The following is a 14,815-nucleotide window of genomic DNA, read 5'->3' as shown; positions in this document are numbered from 1 at the left end:
ATTCCAACTTAAAAAGAGATAAATGTTAATGCATACAAATTTGAGTTGCGGCATAAAAGAGTGCATGCACGAGGGGGATAACAAAGCATTCAGAACCTGCCTATATACATTATGTTTGTTACTCCCTCCGTCCCAAAATAACTGTCTCAACTTTGTATAAGCTCTAGTACAAATTTGTACTAAGCTTAAGACACTTATTTTGAGACGGAGGGAGTATATAGCAAGCATGGAAGGTCCTAAAAAAGGAACAATGTATAAGAGTATGGCAAATTGAACAATAAAATAATGCATGTATGATATATTACACATTTTCTTGATTGTTTTACAGTACATCACACGACTCCGACAAGACCTCTCTATGAGTCAAAATTAGCTCGTTCACTATATCACTTGTATTATACATACAGGTCAGCTGTGCATATACAACTCTACTTGTCTTCCTATAAAGGTAAATGGGTAAGGCCGTATCAGAAATGTTTTTTTTAACGAACTGCTTCTTAAACAATCAATTCACACAGTTCACTTTCAGGCTTTGCCGTCTCTGTAAGAACTGCAAACTGTTGGCAACAGCTAAAGCATATCTTACCACAAGCAGACAGCAACAAATCACGCCGATTTCCCTCTCTGCTTGGGCTCTTCAAACACATTTTGATGGGATCAGTAATCTACTGTTACACTGTACAGAGGTTAGCTTCCACCTGCAAATTTGCCGCACACAGAAAAATCAGTGTCATTCTTGCCCGAGGCAAAACAAAGAGCGGTGATTCATAGAGTAATAAAAACAGTTTGCTTTCTGACAGTGCCATAAAAAATTATACCAGATTCATTGCATTTAGTTCCCACTCCGTTGTAATAATTTATTTGACAACAGTAGCAATGAAATGCATCATATAAACTTACTTTCCGGGCATTGGTTTGATGTGAGCTCTGCTATACATTTACGTGATACTAGAATCATCATAGTAACAAACACTAAGGATCAATAGCTGCATTGAAAAGGATACCGTTTCTGGACGTAAGATCCTTTACGACTTCAGAAAAGAGCTCCTTCAATCTATTTGAGGTGTTGGACATGATATTTTTTGTGATCTTCTTTTGTTGCTTGGTGCTTTTCAACCAGGCAATCCCCAACAAAACCTGCACGCTGCAGGTGTTTGGTTTTGACGGTATGTTCGCCATATGATACTTTAGCTGGAGCTGCAAGTTAAGAACCATGGTGATCAACATTATTCTATGTACCAGTTCAGCAAAAAAGATTGACAAAACAAGTATACAGTAATACCACTTCAATTCTTATGTTTTAGTTCAGAGTGAACGTTATCAACTATTCGGAATGGTCACAAACTCTTGATAATGGTTAAAATAGGCACCAGATAGTTTAAGAATAAATGTGGGAAGGGGGGGGGGGGTCTTACATTAAAGTAGTCTCCAAGTAGAACACCTTGGAGGGTCATCAACTCTTCAATGGTCCAGCCTTCTTGGTTCACTAGGGCATACTTCTGCTGAGTGGTACTTGCTTCTCCTCCATATCGAGATAATGCTTTATCAAACTTGTAGCTGATTTGCCGCTTGTATATATTTCTGTTTACATGTTCCCATTCTGTTGACGAGTAGTCCAGACAGCCAGTCTTTTGCATCACTTTGTGTTCCAACTGACCACCTGAAAACATCTCCATCAAGGACTCAACCTGAAAATTTAGATATGTGTAAGGAATCCCAGCACAAATTTTAGTGTGAAAACGAATTGTGACAAGCTCATGCGAAAATAAAAGTGACACTCACGTCCACAGAAAGGACTGACGAGAATATTTCGGACATTTTGACATCTTCGTGGGTAAATAAGGATCCGCACTCTTCTGCCAGGAGTTCTTTTGGTTCAGACTCCTCAATTACCTCTCCCTTCTGTTCTTGACCCGGTGACCGCATTTTCCAAATCCCCATGATTATTCTGTCAGATAAAGATTTCATGGTGTGATATATTCATATGTAAACTAACAGAATAGCTTAGTAAGTGATGGGATAGCAAGAATTCAATGCAGAAGTATAATCAGTAGAAAATAGAAATATTGTTACTTGATTTTTCTCATTTGTATACCATGAGGTTGTGCGTGTGTAGAAGAACCTGAATACAAAGTATTGTGCGGTTCCTAAAAAATACCAGTTTCATGCCCTCATCTTGGTGGTTTGGGGATTCGGAAAGAGACGAATGGTATAATCTCCAACAATAAAGGCACATCGTGGCACAAATCATAGATGAAGCCAGCAGTTGGTGAGCTGCTGCCGGGCCTAGCATCTAAATCTTTGTGTTATCAGGCCTGGCTGTTGGTGGTCAAGGCCCCTATACAGATCGCAACACAAACTCTTCTTTTAATTTTATAATAATAGGCAAAATCCCCGTATAGGTCAGTTTAATTAACTGCTAGGTATGAGATAAGCCCAACATACTTAGGTTCAAACAAGGACAAAATGTCGACGAGTCAAGTCGAGTCGCCAAGATACCCACTGTTAGCCTAGTCATAACTAGTCGACTACCAAGTCATTCGCTAGCTTCTACAAATATGGTACTACCAAACAACCACTGTCATAAAATTGGGTCTTTGAACTTAGTTGGCTTCCTCTTAGAATCTGTGGATGGATCATACTGCTCAACAGCTCCAGCTTGGGCTGCACCACATGGATAGAAGAGTTCTGTCGTAGCCTTGGGCAGATTCTTTTTCTTTTAAGGTGACAGTGGGTCAATTTTGACTTGCTTGATTCAAGGGGCTAGAATAGCCAAGATTAGTTAGCGACTAGTTAACCAGTCACTCGGCTGTGCCAAACAATCGAGTTGAGGTGCCCAGTGGACACCCAAGTTACGATCGGTAGACTAGTCACGGACCTTGTCGCTCTAATCTTAAACATTGGGTTCAAATTGTCCCAAAAGACTAAAATGTGAAAAGGTGTCCTATGTTATAATGGGAATTATGCTTAAATGTATCCATTTACAGTTTTCGTCATTGCAGGCCAAATCAGCTTTCGGCTTGTAGCCTGCAAACCACAGCCACATCAGGCCAGCTTACCCGTGAACATGTTATCCTTGAACTTCACAAAATAAGATCTGAAGTTAATTTATTTTATTTTCAAATTTTGACCTGAAGTTCTCAAGAATAAAAGATATAGTTGACCTAGATGTCTCACTGGACCTCAAAAAGAAGCAAATGAAAGGTACCTGTGAGCATCATTGAACGAAACAAAGGACTGAAAATGGAACTTGAGTCTTCCATGATGATCTGTTGCCTTGGCACCATTTTTTGCTTCTGACCCTCTATCCTTTCTAAGGATGACCATCAAGGATGGACTGCCAATTGACAGTGTAGGAGGGATAACCTGAATATCATCAACGTCGTCCCACAGAAAGAAAAACTTGGTCTTGTGACCAAATATATTAGAGTAGAATCCAATTATTCTTGGTGAAAAAAATATGCGTCCCTGTAAAAGAGCCAGTTCTCTGTAAATATTGACAGAACAAAATAGAGAAAATACAAAATATTGGCCAATGTCAAGTGAGTCACAAACGGATGCAAAACTATAGCGGTGATTCTTCTTGGTAGTATGGTACATACATGTACAGATCTTCTTTGATACAATTAAATAATAGCATCTTTGACAAATAATTAAACAAACAGAAAAGTAAATACCTGAAGTGGCATCTTCCGTTTTAGATGACAGGTGAAATCATCGATGAGGAACTCTTCAGGAGGGAGGTTAAAGAGCTTTCGGAATGCTAAATTTGTTTGTGCTGACCGCAAATTTATCTACATATTATGTCATATATGTAATTTCAGAAATAGAATATGATGAAAAAAAATCATACAAAAAGTTAGGTCCTTACCTTCTTACCGACTTCATTCCCCATCTTTGACAAGTAATTCAGAACAACTTCAGTTCCTCTCGAGTTGTTCAAAAATATTCTCAAGTGTAGCTTGGGGTTGCTTGCTGGATCACACTTCCCATCAAGAGGAACCCATATGTCAGTTAAATCTGACAAATTGCTCTTCAGAAAGTTCAATTCAGCATGACAAATGGGAGCTTCATCCAATTGATTAGAATCATGAATAGCTACCTCCATCCTTGATGGTGGATCATCCATTGCATCAAATTCGAATATCTCTAGAAATTCAAGCATCAAATGGGTCAGCTACACTATGCATATGCAAAGGTCAGTTCATGCAATACTGTAGCACAAAGGATCGGCTGCTCTTCCCAGCTGAGGACAAAGCAAGACGAAGAGGAAAGAAACTAACCGTTCCATTTTGGATCAGAAGTGTGGAACTTAATTGAGCTTGTTTTCCTCTTCGTGTTGCAGGTAAAAACAGCATATAGATCAAATAATTGAGATGAACCAGCAGATATTATACCAGTGCCCTCAATAAGTGCAACAGTCAGTAACCAGCCATCTCCATGAGCTTTGACTCCATGATCACTACCTAATACAGGAAGAAGAAAAGGCTAATACTGCTCAATTTTTACTGAAATTAAAAGCAAATCAAGTAGCACTACAATATCAGAATATATGTGTAGAGTGAAATGTCCATTGGTTGCGGTAGAAGACAATTCACCTCATCTCTTTTAGAATAAGGCTTTCACTCTTAGAGCATATCTATATTATGCAGAAATCATGAAACGCACTTCTACTTTATTCTAGACTCTTCTATACTTACACCCTCCTAAGTTCTTTTTCTAACGGAATTGTCATTGATTTTTACTTTTGTGATTATGTTTCTTTGTGTTCAAGGCTATCTACGTGCATCCATAAACCACATTTATCTTTGTGATGCAGCACTAGGTACACAAATTCTAATGATGTACTTAAAAGAGATATTTCCTAGACAAAATGTGCTTGATATATTTTACCGAGTTTTGTGTAGTACTCCCTCCGTACCTAAATATAAGTCTTTTAAGATATTTCAATAGGTGTCTACATACAGAGCAAAATGAGTGAATCTATATACCCTAAAATATGTCTATATACATCCGTATGTAGTCCATTAGTGAAACTCTTAGAAAGACTTATATTTAGGAACGGAGGGAGTATATACCATGCAGTTTTCAAGTATTTTGTACCTATAATAATTTGATTTATTCTTTTATGGAATGGACTAAGAGAATTAAATATGCATCTTATACTTCATGCATGTGCCTCCAAATTTTCATTTACCTATTACAATTCAGCATGTCAATCTTTGATCGTACTTTGATTATCTAAGCTCGCGCTTGCAATGCACGTGTATTACTTACTAGATACAACAGAAAGAGAACATAAAACTAATCAAGAATATAAAGATTCATGTGCGACAGTTTTGGAGTAGATGATAACATAGTGACTGAGATATCTACCTCTTTGTTTCCATGCATTTAAGAAGCGTTTTATTACTTTAAGGATAGTCTGACCCTGAAGAATCAACACAGCACAAACCACAACCTCTCCAATTGAATCTGGAAGGTCAATGCCGAAATATTCAAGCCCATTCAACGCTTTGGGCCTTGATAAATGAAGGTGTGCTATAACATATAGCCCTATGATAACAGAGAATATGAATGTGAAGTTCCCAAGGAAGCGGACAATCAACCTCCAGCTTGGTTCTTTATGTGTATGTAGTGAGGCTAAAATCTTTGCTTTGTTTGAATTGGCATCATCAAGCTCAGCTACTTTAAACCTTTGGGACAGTACTTCAGAAAATTGCGCATAACCTTCCGACATGCCTTGTTTCGCACCATTCTCAATCATTCCTTTTATCATTGTGCTCTGAACAAAGTTGATCCGCCAACTTACAGTAAGATGTGCTGTTTGCTCTTCAGATGATAACTGGGGACCTGGCGTTATACAGTACAATATCTCTATCTTGAAACAAGTGCCACAAGGAACATCAGGTGTGCTAACAATAGAAAAAACAGCGAAAGAATTCCCAGCTGCCTTTAAGTATTTCTGCTCTTCTGTGGCTTTGCAAGCTTTAACCAGCTTACTAGCGGCTTTTATGTAACTTAATGTTCTTCGCAAACAACCATCATTGCTATCGATCTTCCATGGTTCAATCTGAAATCCACTTGTTCCTTGAAGCTCTGCTACTGCTGGCCAGAAATCTGAATTTGGAGAAAACAAGAGGGAATTCAGTCCGGCTGGTGCAATAACATAAGATTCGTCAACTAGAACACCGTTAGCCAACTTTGCTGGCATTTCACAGCCTTGGTCTTTGGACTCCATGATTTTCAGTAGCTCATCAAGGTTTGACTCGGATGCCGTGACATTCGCAGGATTTTCACAGCCTTCAGAGCAAACTTTTGGCTCTTCGGACTGCTCCACCACCGACTCGGCGTCAGAGGCAACGAGGGAAGGCGCAGCAGTATCAACAGGTTTCCCAAAGAAATAGCGAGACAAGACCTCTACCACCGACGACGTGTTCGCCATCGCATCATTACCGACAGTCGTTCCAGGTTCAGTGACCGCATGGTCAATGCTGGTCCGGGGCGGTTGGTCCACAGCACCATCCCCCGATCGTTCCATACTGCCCTGCGATGATGGGTCCAAGCTGGCAAGGGCTGACATGTCAATGTAGCTATTGCTGGTTGACAAAGGTGCATCTTTGTACCCAATTGACCTGTCCGAACTGGATGCTATGCCATCCGAAGTGGGATGCGGCAGATTGTGCGATTCTTCGGACACGTGCGCGCGTGTAGATAAGGATATGCGCAGGCAAATTTCCCCTGCACATGGAAGGAATTCGAATTAAATGGTGCCAAGATACAAATCCAAAACAAAACCAGAGGAGAGGAAAACGAAAAAACGTGGAGGGGATGAATGTGGGGCGGGGCGATAATACGATACCGCGTTCTTTCTTCTTGGACTTCTTGCTCTTGGGCTGGAGCTGGTACCAGGCGGTGCCGAGGGAGAGGTCCTCGGTCTCCATGACCTTGGAGAGGGGCACCTTGACCTTGCCGAGGAGGTCGTTGGTGAAGTACTTGTCCTCGTTGAGCACGGAGACGGAGAGGTCCTCGGCGGCGTCGCCGACGAGGAAGCTGAACTCCTCGTCCCAGACGGGGGCGAGGGTCTTCTTGATGACGGCCGTCTTGGCGCGGCGCTTGCCGAGCTGCAGCTTGACGAAGGGGTCGCTGGAGCCGTTGAGGTGCACCGCCAGCAGGCCGCGCGCCTCGACGACGCGCACCAGCAGCTTCATCGGCGGCGGCGGCGGCGCGGCGGCAATCTGCCGAGCGCTCCCCGCGCGCTCCTCCTTCCCCACCGTCGACGCCAAGCTCTTGAGCTTCGTCATGCGCGGATCGCGGCGGCGACCATCAAACCAAACCAAATCAAAATGCAAGCGGGGATGCACGATCGATCGATCGATCGGTCGGTCTTTCCAAATATTTTGCGGTGGCAATTCGCCGAGGAATCGAGGGAGGAAAGGGGTCAGAGTTTTCGGGTCGCCATGTCCGTTTGGTTCCTTCCTTCCTTGCGTGCGCCGAAACGGGGGTGGGGAGGGGGGTGGGTGGTTTCCCCGCGTCCGCCCGGGCGCTCGCTAATTTTGGTTTTTGGTTTTGGGCGCTCACGTGGGCTTCGAGATTGGTGCTGGCCGTCGGATCGGAGAGAACGGCGGGGGAGGAAGGAGCGGCGGTTCGGCCCAATACGTGGCTTCAATGTTTCCTTTTCCTCCGTGTAAAAATATCGTTTACCCAACCAATTTAGCGTGGGTAGAAAACGAAGGCTCGCCTAAAATAGAGGAGCGGAAAATGGACAAGCACCCTAATCGAGGGTAATTTTGTCCTAAATGCTCCATAATTTTGTTGCCAGAAATAACACACGTGAAACCACGTGAATCAGCTCCGTTTTCAGCAGGAAAGGGGATACGTCCGTAACAGAGCCAGGTAGCACTGCACATTTCTTGATTCCCTCCACACGAGGAAACAGGGAGAAGCACACGCAGCAAATGTTCCTAATCGCACATTCCTTGATTCCACGGTAGAGTAACCAGGAGAGACACAAGAAATCACAAGTTTTACCACATTTTTTCATTCCGATCAAGGCACAGTAACTTCATCTCAAAAAAGGCACAGTAACTTGGAGAAACAAACAATGTAAATCTAACAAGAGATCGCTCGCAAGCCAGCCAGTTTCGGACTTTCGCTTACATCAACTTGCGCGGCAAAGGCAGTAGTCATCCCACAACATATAAAAGGTAGAAACACATCATGTTCGATATCTTCCGGGTCGGGATGACAAACTCCACCATGGTACAAGAAAACAGACAGTGCGTCGCCTGACAGTCTCCTACCCTCGTCTTAGTCCTTACCAAAGTCGGCACTGTAGTGCGCGCTGGACTCGAGCTTCTTGGCGTCATTCAATTTCCGCACCGCCTGCAACCATTTTGCCACACATAGTGAGTACCAGACTCCATTGCGTTAGGAAAACATGTAATAGAAAGGAAGAGCAGACGACACCCCACCTTCATGAAGTCTTCGTGGATGACGTAGTCACGCTCTGCTCGAATGGCAGCCATGCCAGCCTCAGTGCAGACATTGCGAAGATCGGCACCATTGAAGCCCTGGAACATGAGTTAAGGCTTCTTCAGAAACACCAGCATCATAAGGTGGTAGATATATAGGTGAACTATAAGAGTAACTCACCTCGGCAAGCTTAACCACAGCCTCGTAATCAATTTCACCATGCTTAGCGATACCAGCCGCATGGATTTTCAGGACCTCCGTCCTGGATTGCTCATTCGGTAGCGGAATCTCTATCTTTCTGTCTAGGCGTCCAGGACGAAGGAGCGCAGGATCCAAGACATCAGGACGGTTCGTCGCCATGATCATCTTCACCTGTAAAAGCAGTGGCACACATGATTCACAAAAACAGGACAGACATTCAGCAACTCGTAACATACGTACACACCATCATAATAAGACAATCAATCAGGGACAACCAGCATATCTTCAACTTTCGAGTTCTTTTTTCTAATAAATATATTTCTCAGATTTCTACACAAAAAAATCCCTTCTCCAAGAATAACACTGACCAAATCAACTACTCGATAACATTAACTTTACAATGTAGGAAAGGCAGGTAGCTCATAAGGCAACTAAAGATAGATTGACCATGTAACTAGAGTGCAGTGCACATTAAGAATTCAGCATTCAATTGATCAGCAAACCGTTCAGCTATAGAAAGTGAGAATTGTAGCACTTCACAATACCTACTCTTATTCAATAAACATATGTTTCACCATAGCTGCCAGAAAACAGAAAAACTGGGTACCTTTCCAAGCTCATCGAATCCATCCAACTGATTTAGGAGCTCCATCAATGTCCGTTGTATTTCACGATCTGCACTAGTGCCCTCGCTGAATCTTCGGCCACCAATGGCATCAATTTCATCCATGAAAATAATACATGGCTAAACAAAAGGATCAGCAAAAAGGATGTTAATGAGCAGTATTAGTACAAAACAGAATATACTATTATCTTCAAGAGAAACAAACATATAACTTAAATGCATTGCATAGTAGCAACTTAAAATGTGTGACCTTTTCCATGGATTTTTCTGGCAGAGTAAACCTAGAGTTGGGGTCCTCTGTATTGCAGACTGCTAGAACTTTTTGCTCTCCTAATGAATGGACTTTCTACAGCTAATTCACACACAAACCTATTCTAACAACTGGAGCAGAATATATTTGGCAATGAGGGAATAAATGTAATAGCTTACATAATTATTATTTTAACAGCTTTCAAATAATAGACGGGATATTAAGTACGAAGAAACAAAACATAATGAGACTTACTTGATGCTCACGTGCATAGTTAAACATTTCTCTTATAAGACGGGCACTTTCACCAATATATTTGTCAATGATAGCACTTGAAACAATCTGCATTAGCAGAAACATTAGTTCAACATAGTACAATAATGATAACCAGATAAAAGGTTGCTAATAAGTAACAGAATTAAAGAAAAGAAAAACAGGCCTTTAAAAAGTTAGCATCGATGTTGCTAGCGATGGCTCTAGCAAGCAATGTCTTTCCCGTTCCAGGTGGGCCATAGAGCAGAACACCCTTGAATGAGTAAAGTAGCAGTTAGTACATCTCAGGATAGTGATAATTGTATCAGTATTTGTCTAAGCTAACTGCATAATATGGTATTTCACAACATATCTTTTCTTCAAAGTACCTTTGGTGGTTTAATCCCAACGCGAAGAAACAATTCTGGATTCATAAGAGGCAACTCGATGGACTCCCGCAGCTCCCTTATTTGATCTGACAGTCCACCTACAGCTGAGTAACTGACATTGCCGGGGTCTTCGTGTAGCATGTTATAGACCACGGGGTCAACCTAAGCAAAGGAAATTAGTACAATCTTAAGTGTTTTTTTCATCTGAGGTTACCAAATAAATCCCTCACGCTATAAACAGAATTTCAAAACTGTACTGAACTAAACCATGAACGAAAAATCAACAATCACATACCTCACGTGGTAGAGTGCGCATTATTGTTAAAGTTGTCATGTCAAGGACAACTCGTGTTGCAGCTGTCAGCTTTTCTTTGTCAACTTTGCTTCTGCAGCCGACCACATAACGTGGCCCACTACTGGCTTTGACGATAACTACAACAAAAACAAGTTTCAGTTGCTTTGCTAAAAGTAAGTAGATTGTTGCTGAATTGAGAAGAAAAGGTTTACTGCCATGAGCAAACAAATTTACAACAAGTTATGGAGAAAAACAAGCAATGTAATAATGAAACTAATGGCCAAAAACAGAATGCATATTATCATTGTTTGTAAAGAGATAAATCTGTTCTAAAACCAACAAAAAAGTCTTTTCAACATACATCTTTCACTGTCCAATGGCCGAAGTACTTCACCAATGATTTGGCCCACACTCTGCAAGGACTTCAAATCATCTTCAGTTTTATCATAATCTTTCTTTGCCTTTTTTAGGTTTTCCCTGCCTGCATGCAAATAAGTAGATATATCAAACAAAAGCTATCTAATAAAACCATGAGTACTGCTGTCCATAGTTAAACAAAATCTTTATTAAAAAAATGTTGCAGCAAACATTGAACAAGTGAAACAAAAGATTACACATGTGCCAGATGGAGTACATAATTTGCGTATCGAAATGTCAGGTCAGGTTTATCGATCCCAGGCATTCCAATTGAGAGGGATTAAATCCAGGTTCTAGGAGGTAAATTACACACGCATAGCATGAGCTATAGAACGTTACTCGTTTCTTTTCTTTTACTTGCGGTTGGAAACTGGCAACATCTCCAACACATGTGTTTAGCCATCATTTTCTCAAATTACAAGTTTGCAAATATTAGTACAAATATAACAATACCAAAGCTATTTAATCTATCACACCTTTAATTTGTAAGGGCTCTGAGCCTCACACTCAAACAATGTTGCATCAAAACCATATCATATAAGGCAGACGCATATAAGACCAAGCATAACCACAAGAAAAAGTGAAAGGCTGTCCACTGATGGACTATAAACCAGGGAAGGACGAATCCATGGAAGCTTATGTTTATCATCACCATATCACCAGCAACACAATTCAAGATGTGAAGGATAGACTAGAAAAAAGAGCACGGAAAAGAGCACGGAAATAAACTTGGCTACATGTCCCTGGATGATACTTAAAACATAAATCTAATAGCGTCAATAGCATTCTCAATAGTCAATAGTCTGGTCCCAAATTATCAAAAGAAACGAAACATGTGCACCAAATCTGAGCTCCTTGACACCTTAACAGCACAGAATTAGGGCTTTATTTATGCAAAGAAGAGTGATTCCCATCATCTCAATCACTAGAACTAATAACTAATGCACAGTTGTTTTGCCTCGCCACGACGGAAAAAAAATGTGATTAACTGCTTAGCCAGATAATGAATTACATCACAACCACAAATTAAGTCAAATGACTAGCTAGATATTACTACAGTATGACATTCATCTTTAGCAATCACGGCAAATTACCGAATTCACATCCTAAAGAAAACGCAAATGGTGGAGCAAACCTGTCTAGGAACCGAACACCCGTCTCATCCTAATCTACTGCTCAACGAGAATAACACTTCATCCCAAATTCCTCTTGTTCGCATCTTGCAAAATCAACCAAATCTCACCTAAATCAAAGGCGGCGCCCTGCGAACCTAATAACCACTCGCTCAGGCCATCAGCAACCAACCCACTAACCTCCATCGTCGAGAACCAACAGCCCAAGCCGTGCTCGAGACAGACTGAGGCACGCGACTCCTGATCCCAAATTGGCCAAACCAAAAACCCTAGCCCACAACCCTCCTAACGCCACGGAAAACCAGATCCTCTCCTCCAGAAGAGGTCAGCACCCACGGATCCCCCGGGACGGGCCAGCTAGTCTGAACCCCGTAGATCGAACAAGTAGGATCCACAGCACATGAGATGGGAGGAGGAGGGGAGGACGCGCCGCGTTACCTGTGCGGACCCTCGTCTCCAGCTCGCGGGCGTTGAGGAGCTTGTTGCGGTACTCCGTGATCACGGTGCGCCGGCGGGCGGCGGCCGCGTCGTCGGCCTCGGCCATATCCTCCTCGGCGGCGCGGCTCGGCTCTGCTTTGCTTTGCTTTCTTCCCAAGATGAGGGGAGCGGGGGGGACTTGACGCTCTCCGTCCGCGGTGTCCTGGTTTTTATTATGGTCGCTAACCGTGATCCGGTGCGACCGTGATGTGCAGCTTCTGGTTTCTGGATTATTATTTTTCAAAAATACGACGATTTTTTTTACCAGATTCGAAAATCATATGTCGAAATAGAAAAAATCAAAAATAATACTCCGTCGGCCTCTGGTTGGCCGAAGGGGGGCCTGTCGGCCAGCGGGAGGCCGAAGTGGGCCGGTCGGCCCACGAGTGGCCGAAGAGCTGTTGTCGGCCCACGGTGGCTGGCCGAAGATGGCCCGTCGGCCTCGAGAAGGCCGAAGAGCCCCTGATAAGGCCAGCAGAGCCCTTCTTCCCCCTCACTTGTTGTCTCCTCTTCTCTCTCTTGTTTTTCTTTCCTCGTTTGCCCCCCCCCCCCTCCGATCTCCTCCATCCTCCACCCATTTTCCTATTTTATCCGGTAAAACAATAGAATATATCCATCTCCACCGGCCTACCTACGGTCTCATTTTATGCCATGGGGTAGGTAGTTTTTTGTTCGTTGGAGGAACCATGGTGGGGTGGTGAAGGTATGGATGGTGAGAGGTGGTGTGGTGGAGAGGAAGAAGAAGGTGGAGAGGAAGAAGAAGGGGAAGAGGAAGAAGAAGTCGTTGAGGGTATACCGATTTTTAACTGTAGGTTTGTTTTATATAAATTTGTTCGTTGCGAATAATGACAAGATGACAATGTCTGGTAAGTGAAAATGCCTGAATCCATAAATTTGACTGTTTATTACGGCCTTCGTAATGTTCGATATAATGAGTTGGGGGTTGATCTTAGCGAGTTTAAAAAAGGGTCATGACACTTTCAGACCCGGACAGAGTGGACATTAGGCAATTGAAGCATTGGTTGACTACTAGTTTTGGGCTGGATCCTGAAGTCTGTTCCGTCAGTATTCATGCATTGTGGACTAAATCTTGTAAAAATGTCAAGTGGGAGTTGATGCCGATAGATAGAAGCCAGCATTGGTTGTCCCTGTTAAGTCGTTCCAAAGACCGAAGAATCCACCCATATGCTCTAGTGCAACCAGTGGCGAAGGCGGAGAAATTCGTACAAGTCAACGTGGGGTATGAACCATGCCAGGGTAGTCAAGTGGGTAACGAGATTTATGTATCTGGGTCACAGCCACCGGATGTGGATGCTAGCCAAGCCGATAAAGAGTCAGATTATGTGCCACACAATGTTAGTGGTCATGATACTGGGCAGAGTATTCAGTCGATAGTATTAGTTGGCTCTGGTGTTGCTGATGGGGATGAGGAAGGCGATGAAATGCAGAGGGTGATGGAGGAAGAGGACGAGGATGGGTTTGCGGAGGATCTGGATTTTAAAAATTCCGAGGATGAAGTGGAGGTACCGATTCCTTCTGCATGGGATCACGACATATCCGCCGGCATTACTGTCAACGATGGCCATGAGACTCCATGGCAATATAACCTGAACCAACTCCAGATCGGGTTATGTTTGACACAAAGAAAAAATTGAAGTATACGGTAATAAAGTGAGCTATGTCTACGCAGAGGATTTTCCGGAGACACATATCGACTTCAACAAAATATACTGTGAAGTGTGTTGAAGCAGGTTTTCCTGCGAAGGTGCACGGGCACGTGTCGAAGTATAACATCTACTCGGTTGTCAACAATGTGGTCCCACATAATTGTGTGAGGAAAAACCTGTTGGTTCGTCATCCAAACCCGAGTTCAACTCTCATAGCGCAACTCATGTATACTGAGATAGTTGAGAAGAAAGATATGGAAGCAAAACATATCCAGAAACCAGTGAAGGTCAGATGGAATTATGACATTCCATATGGGAAGGCTTGGAGGGCTAAGTAGAATGCTATGGAGGAAAGGTTTGGGACGTTCTTCGACTCATATGATAATGTTGTCCGTCTCCTTGACATACTGAAGGAGAGGAATCCCGGCACTTATGTTAACATACAACACACGAGGTTGGAGATTATACCAGATTACAAGGTATTGAAACGAGTATTCTTCTCTTTCGTTTTGTGCATCAAAACTTTTTGGCATTATCCTCATGTGATGTTTGTGGATGATACATTCGTGACTGGTCAGTACAAAGGGCAAATCCTGACTGCTATTGGTGTGGACCGTAACAACCAAATCATGCC

The 14,815-nt window shown here is 42.7% G+C and overlaps 2 protein-coding genes across 2 annotated transcripts; both read right to left on the bottom strand.

Annotated features, from left to right (window-relative positions):
* Positions 1-278: 278 nt before the first annotated feature.
* Positions 279-7,517, bottom strand: LOC123413096 (C2 and GRAM domain-containing protein At1g03370-like). The gene is made up of 10 exons (XM_045106040.1): positions 6,863-7,517; positions 5,377-6,741; positions 4,284-4,466; positions 3,872-4,149; positions 3,678-3,794; positions 3,209-3,468; positions 1,783-1,948; positions 1,416-1,688; positions 1,005-1,197; positions 279-698 (listed from the first exon to the last, which is right to left on the bottom strand). Exons 1-10 carry the CDS (start codon positions 7,302-7,304, stop codon positions 688-690), a joined length of 3,288 nt encoding a protein of 1,095 aa, XP_044961975.1. The 5' UTR covers positions 7,305-7,517; the 3' UTR covers positions 279-687.
* A 501-nt stretch (positions 7,518-8,018) lies between these two features.
* Positions 8,019-12,686, bottom strand: LOC123407431 (26S proteasome regulatory subunit S10B homolog B). The gene is made up of 10 exons (XM_045100566.1): positions 12,476-12,686; positions 10,849-10,968; positions 10,488-10,624; positions 10,193-10,354; positions 9,991-10,077; positions 9,807-9,893; positions 9,284-9,421; positions 8,656-8,847; positions 8,475-8,573; positions 8,019-8,385 (listed from the first exon to the last, which is right to left on the bottom strand). Exons 1-10 carry the CDS (start codon positions 12,579-12,581, stop codon positions 8,311-8,313), a joined length of 1,203 nt encoding a protein of 400 aa, XP_044956501.1. The 5' UTR covers positions 12,582-12,686; the 3' UTR covers positions 8,019-8,310.
* Between the last annotated feature and the right edge of the window lie 2,129 nt (positions 12,687-14,815).

This window comes from Hordeum vulgare, chromosome 7H (genome assembly GCF_904849725.1).
Source record: "Hordeum vulgare subsp. vulgare chromosome 7H, MorexV3_pseudomolecules_assembly, whole genome shotgun sequence".
Taxonomy (NCBI): Eukaryota; Viridiplantae; Streptophyta; class Magnoliopsida; order Poales; family Poaceae; genus Hordeum; species Hordeum vulgare.
This window is presented reverse-complemented; position numbering and strand designations above follow the sequence as displayed.